Consider the following 2,067-nt stretch of genomic DNA (forward strand, 5'->3'; position numbering starts at 1 on the left):
TTCTAAAATCTGGATGTCAGCTATCATTTTGAAGCGATGGCAACAGCCAATATAATAGGATGGCAAGTAACAACATAACGTGGTGGCAGCTAACGACAACGATAGGTGGCAACTGACGTTAGATACAAGTGGCAATTATTTTTCCTCCATCCCTATGCCAAATTCTTCCTTTCTCTCCCTATTTTTAGTGATTCCTATGCATCCTTCAGTACCAACTACTCGCACCAAGCCAACCCAGAAGCTTAGCTCAACTCTAGTATAGTATATGGCAGATCTGGCATATGTTGGTGGGCAAATGCGAATACACACAAATCCATGGTGTGTTTGCCCTGACAGCGTGGATCTAGTCGCCATCTTCGTGGGCAATCTGCAATTTCAAATTTCTGAACAGAAGAAGGATGAGAAACGGAAGGAGATCGGAGATCCACCTGTTTAGCTCATCATCTTGGGCGGGCGGGGTTGGGGGCGGGGGGGGGGGGGGGGTTAGCGATGGGGAGGCGCTAGGGATCTGCTCTGGTTGCCATGGCAACGAGAGAAGGAAGGTGATGGAAGTAGGGGATCGAGAGGTAGGAGACGACGACGCAGGTCGCACTGGGGTTCGAAAGGAGGCCGGGACGACGAGCATTTTGGGTCGTGCGGACAGCACGATCGTTCGCCCGGACGTGTGGGCGATTGTGCCACACGCCGGACGTGCGGGCTGTGACGGCGCGCGCCCGGACGTCGTCGTGCGGGCGGGGTCGTCTCCATGCCACACAGGGCGTGCGGCACAAACCCCTATATGCCACACGTGTGGCAGTTATCGGCGTCCTTTTCTTTTTTATGAAAAGTAACAAATATACTTGAATATTTTTTAAAAGAAAGACAGTGGGTAAAGAAGTAGCAAGCTATATTTGTGTAACTAAACTACCAATGTGAACCGAAGACTTTGAATTGCGGAGCCTATATGTCTTCTCCCAGAGCTCCAGTACATCCAGATTAGGACATGTTACCTTGAGCTCAGCGTACCCTTGGCTCGCTATCACATCATTCATTTCCGTTGTATCCAAAGAGGCAATAAACTGAATGCAAGCATCACTCAACCGCCCGCAACGATGCTGATCAGCCAAAGCTAGTGTGGTAATCACGGTCTTCACATCAATGTTATCACAAATAATGCTTTCACACATCATCTTCAGTCTTTCCATGGCATACCGGTCCGCGGCGACAAGCAAATGCCTAATTGTCTCTTGATAGTCTTCGCGGCCAAGAGCATCCATGTTGGTGGGTAGTGAGTCGGTGTATATGAAATAGAGCAGGGCCTCAAAGACAGAGGGTTGCATGTCAGCGATTGTAATGCGATTCATGTCCTTTTCTCTCATGGCGCCATAGAGCTCCGCTTTGAAGACCGGCGAGCGCATCGCGAGTATAGTCTTGTGGGCAGGAAAATCCTCACCTTCAACCTCGAAAACCACGTCTGCGCCGTCTTTGCCCTGCCACAGTTTCCGGAGATGCTCCGCGATGTCGGACGGCGGCACCTCCAAAGGAGATTGGACGAAAGACGATTCCTTGTAAAGAGTGATGACGCACCGAATGATGATGCGATCGTCCCGAAGGTATGGCGGCGCCTCCAGCTCGCTCCTCTTCTTGAACGCTTTTTCTGCGGTGAAGGCGCCGATCGAGTCACTGCCGCAATCGAGCTCCATTGTCGTTGTATGCGGGGGTGAAGATCCGGTGACATCCACCAGACTGAACTCAATGGATGCCCTCACCTTGGCACTGTTGTTCTTCTTCCTCCGTAAGGAGATGCACAAAGCGGCGTAGTCACGGAGAGCATGGGTGACTCCTCCCGGGTAGAATGTGATCTGCCAGTCATGACCGCCGACGTCGAACACAGCCGATTCCACGGTCTTGGAAACCCCGAGCAGCTTCTCGTGCAGGCTGTATCCTGAGATCTCGAACACGTGGGAGCCCTGCACCGTCATGCCGGCGCCGCGCCCGCAGGCCGTGACTCCCATCGCCGTGCGCTTCCCTTGTCTTGCTCGGGGTTAGGGTTTGGTTGGGTGTACAGGAGGACGAAGCGGAGGAGGG

At 52.6% G+C, this 2,067-nt stretch overlaps 1 protein-coding gene across 1 annotated transcript; it reads right to left on the reverse strand.

The window, feature by feature from the left end:
• Positions 1–884: 884 nt before the first annotated feature.
• LOC123170665 (BTB/POZ and MATH domain-containing protein 2-like) lies at positions 885–2,067 on the reverse strand. The gene has a single exon (XM_044588477.1). It carries the CDS (start codon positions 1,992–1,994, stop codon positions 885–887), a length of 1,110 nt encoding a protein of 369 aa, XP_044444412.1. The 5' UTR covers positions 1,995–2,067.

This window comes from Triticum aestivum, chromosome 7D (genome assembly GCF_018294505.1).
Source record: "Triticum aestivum cultivar Chinese Spring chromosome 7D, IWGSC CS RefSeq v2.1, whole genome shotgun sequence".
In the NCBI taxonomy this organism is placed as follows: Eukaryota; Viridiplantae; Streptophyta; class Magnoliopsida; order Poales; family Poaceae; genus Triticum; species Triticum aestivum.

Excerpts from the sequence above, each read along its gene's own strand:
- LOC123170665 (XM_044588477.1), bottom strand. The coding sequence starts at position 1,994 with ATGGGAGTCACGGCCTGCGGGCGCGGCGCCGGCATGACGGTGCAGGGC.